Source organism: Trachurus trachurus (genome assembly GCF_905171665.1).
Source record: "Trachurus trachurus genome assembly, chromosome: 16".
NCBI lineage: Eukaryota > Metazoa > Chordata > Actinopteri > Carangiformes > Carangidae > Trachurus > Trachurus trachurus.
Window position 1 is genome coordinate 15908855 of NC_139902.1, and position 4287 is coordinate 15913141.

A 4287-nucleotide genomic window follows, 5' to 3' on the forward strand; every position below is an offset into this window, starting at 1 on the left:
GATTCCACTTTCATAACTGTACCATGAATTAATGGTTAGGCAACATCCATTTAGCTTCTTTGTTTAGCATAAACAATGGAAAAGCTGGAATGGGGAAATGGCTATTCAAGATTTTACCCTACCGGTAAGTTGTTTCCAGGGGACTCTAAAAAGTGAAGTTTGTTGTTCAATGTCAAGAAAGTGACTGTTGTAAGACTACATTTGCTGTTGTGAGTTCAAGGCATCCTAACCACAATCTATTTCCCAGTCTCCACTTAAACTAAGCTAAATGGTTGCTGGATGTAGCTTCTGATTTAGATAGATAGATATACATTATATTAATCCCAAGCTGGGAAATTACAGTTAACAAGTTTACGGGTGTGACTGTGCAGCAGAGCATGCAGGAACTCACGTTTTATATGAAGGATTGTGGAGTTTGAAGTCTCTCCTGTCAGAAACCTTGCAGTGCACGTCAAAGGTTTGCCATCATCTTCCAGAGAACCAATAAAAGTCAGATTTGACACAGTTTCGTATGTGTTGCTCGATAACGGTTTGGTGTGTGAGGAACTGTGCATGTCTTTAAAGTTCCAAGCAATGAATGGTTCATTTTTCTTGCATGTGTAGGAAACAGAACAAATGACACTTGTTGCTACGCCCTCTGTTGCCTCGCCAGGTTTCTCGACCATTTTGATTTCTTTGTATGGACCTGGAGAGGAGATGTGCTAGTGAGGCTTAGAGCTAAACAAGAAGATTCAATTCTAATCCAAACAACAATTTATCTCTGTCTCTGTACTCACATTCAACATTCAGCCTTAGCTCTCCAGTGGCACTTTGACCACCACCATAGCGAACATCACAAGTCACACTGTTGTCTGTCTCTTGAACAGTCCAGGTTCGTTGAACTGTCCTTTCCCAAATCCCGTCTGTTACTAGAATGTCCACAGGGGGCTTGGCTCCTTGGGCATCCTTCAGGGTCAGGCTAGGGGGTGCAGAAAGACATGCATGCTGTACACTGCAGGACACGGTGCTCTGCTCTCCCACCTTGAGGGTACCACTGATGCTCAGGTGTGGCGCCTCTGCTTGATCTATACATTTTAAAGCAAGTATAGTCACATGGTAAATTGCAGTTTCTGGGGGGTTCAATTCACTAAAAGAAAACACAGGTTCAAGTACTATACTTACCTGAAACAAAAAGTTGAGTTGTTTTATCGTAAAACGTGTGGTCCATGGTATGAAAGGAGGTAATGGGATCCTTATCTATCCATGGGTAAAGTCTATCCTGGTTGTGCGACATCTGCAGCCTTTCAATCTTAAGACTACAATTCCCCCCGCTCACAGAACCAACCAAGCTTGTTATCCCAGAGAACTCACTAATAACACTCTGTGATTCCCCATATACAGGTGGGTATCTATTGCTCTGATACAAGTACCATATTACCCGGAGGTTAGCAGGCGGGGAGTTTTTGTAGGTGAATCTGCAAGGAATGATGATACATGAACCTCTCATGCCTGTGATGCTGCTAGGAGTGGTGAATGACCAATCACGAAAGAGCATATTTCCTAGAAGAAGAAAGAATGGAAAAAATAGGTAACCCTTTAATTTACAGGCCGCTAATTACGTGATAATGCCAAGAAATAACCATTAATTCCCTAGTAATGTGAAGAAATAATAATAATAATAATAATAATAATATGTCATGTTTTTTCATAACGGTAAAATATTACATGTGCCTTTCATGCTTTGAATTGTTTGGGAAAGGCCAGCATTTTCACCAAGTCCTTGCAATTGTCCGTTATTTCTGGTCTATTTCAATCAATCGCCATTACTTGACTATTTCTCAACAGGCCTACTATGAAATTGACTGTTATTTCTAGGCTATTTCTAGACATTGTGATACAATTAATTATTATTTCTTGTCTATTTCTTGAAATTATCACATAATTAGCAGTCTGTAAATTAAAAGGTTGCCAAAAAATAAAACCATTTGCAGCAAAGTTTACACCTTTTAAACAGATGGCGTGTGACCCTTAACACTAAAGATATTTGTCCTCAGGTGACCCCACATCAGGTTGTGTCTCAAATCTGCAATTGCTGGCTTTGGCCACTTGGGGCCAGCAGAGACATCAACTATTAGTGAACCACCAGTTTGCTCGTCCCACAGATACAGAACGACATTAGTTGCTGTGAAGTGTGAACAGCTAAAAGAAGCTAAGATGCTCAGTGGCGCTGAGGAGAACCACAATGCTGGGTGATGACTATTTGTGGGTTTGTCACTATTTACATTATGTAAAAATATTAGTCATAGTTGCTCTAATTTCGGCATGATGTGCGAGAAGTACAATTTTTTTTTCACTCATGCGAGATAGAGTAGAAGAAATCAAATAAATTCTACTCACTCTTTACACTTAGGATGATGCTCCGTTCTTGCCTTCCTCCCCCAATGAACTGCGCATAGCATGTCAGAGATCTTCCGTGGTCGTTTCCAGATGCGGTGAATTTCAGTGTGGATTCAGTCTTCCACTCAGTATTTGAAACCTTTTTGGTGACAGTGGACGCTGGCATGTTTCCATAGTTCCATTGGAGAGTTGGCATATTTGCAGGACATGTGTATGTGGCAGTGCATATTACTGTCTTTGCATGCCCCTCAAGAAATTCTGTTGATGAGGGGCTGATGGTCAGAGGTGAAATAGAACCTGAGATACAAAAGGTAAATATTAAAAATTTAGGTCAGCATGTAACAAAAACATGTTTTTTTTTTCTATGTTCATCACATACATTCTGCATTTAAGGTCACAGATTTGGTTGCACGTAGGCCACCAGTGTGCCCGACGGTGCACTCCACAGTTTGGTAGTCTTTCTCAATGTGCAACATAGTTGTCAGAGAAGTTTTGTACTGGTCCATGAACTTGATGGTACTCTGTGGCTGTTGCAAGTGGATGTTGAGATTCAGAGTGGGTGGGTAAGTGGGACATGTGTGATAAACAGAGCATTCGACTTGCACATATTGTCCGACCCTCTTGTCTCCAGTGATCATAATTTGTGGTTTCTCTGCAGTGTCTAAAAAGAAAACGTGAACATGTATTAGGAATAAATGTGAATCAACTTCAATCAATAAACATTTCATATGTTCACTACCTACCCACTACTTCAATTGTTACAGTTGTATCAAAAAATCGGTAGGTGCTTTTCCCCACATTCTCGGGATCTATCCATGGGTAAATCTTCTGTCTGTGGTGATACCAAGTCACCGGGTAGATCATAAGACTGCAAGATTTTCTTGCTCGATTGTACAGACGTGTTTTCCCTTTAAATTGACCAATGACATTATTTGGAGACCAGTTATCATAAACCAAAGGATATCCACGGTTTACATACTGGTACCAAACCACTCGATCTGGTCTTTGAGGTGGATACTGATAATAGTCAAAACTGCATGGGATGACAAGGCAGGAGCCCGCCAGTCCTTTAATGTGGCTGGGCAACTTCACATTCCAAGCACTGGAACTACAGAGAATAAAACCTGTGAGGGGAACAAGACAGTTAAGAAAGGGTACTGAAAGAAGGAAATGGCAGTTAGTATTTATATGTTTAATAGAAATTGAAATGTACAAAAACTGTGGTACCTGTAATACAGATGCTCAGGAAAATACGGTTAAATCCAGACATCTTTTCATTCACCTGAAATGTAAAGTATAGTTAAAATATACAGTAGGCCTACGCTTTGCAACGCACAGGAAAGTTGCAGAGTGCGGTTGCAGGCAGCGTGACCCCCCTCAGGCTGCAGCCGTGGCACGATTCGCCCGGTTAAATGTTTTTCTATCACTTAATATTATTTAAAGGGATAGTTCAACATTTTGGCAAATTGGCCCATTGCCATAACCGCTATAGTCATAACAGTAGGTTCGTTACCTTTAATTGTCGGTGTAAGCTATTTTTAGAATGGCGGAGCGGAGCAGCAGGCTGCTCAGAGCTACGCTATGGAGGCTAAAGGAATTTCTTGGTTTCCCTCATCAAACTCATCAAATAGCCTACACAATCTAACAACTCCAAAACGCTGTCGTGGACAAGTTGTGAGCTGCACATTCACCACGCTATGAGATAATAATGGAACATTATTAGACGGAGTTGTTTTAGAGGTAAATTCATGCAAAACCGCTGACACAAGTTGCGTTCAGGGACAGTTTTTCAGCAAGCAGACTCTGTATTTACCCTGTATTTACCTCGACAACGGCTCTGTTTCGTAACGTTCCGTTATTATCTCATAGGAGTTTTTGGATTTTGTATTTGATGAGTTTGATGTGGGAAAC

General features: G+C 40.9%; 1 protein-coding gene across 1 annotated transcript; it reads right to left on the reverse strand.

Moving 5' to 3' along the window:
- Positions 1-317: 317 nt before the first annotated feature.
- On the reverse strand, positions 318-3654 carry LOC310999717 (uncharacterized protein; the record flags this gene model as incomplete). Its single annotated transcript, XM_083990273.1, has 7 exons — positions 3604-3654; positions 3120-3500; positions 2756-3037; positions 2377-2673; positions 1162-1539; positions 777-1064; positions 318-685 (listed from the first exon to the last, which is right to left on the reverse strand). Exons 1-7 carry the CDS (start codon positions 3644-3646, stop codon positions 318-320), a joined length of 2037 nt encoding a protein of 678 aa, XP_083846399.1. The 5' UTR covers positions 3647-3654.
- Positions 3655-4287: the final 633 nt, after the last annotated feature.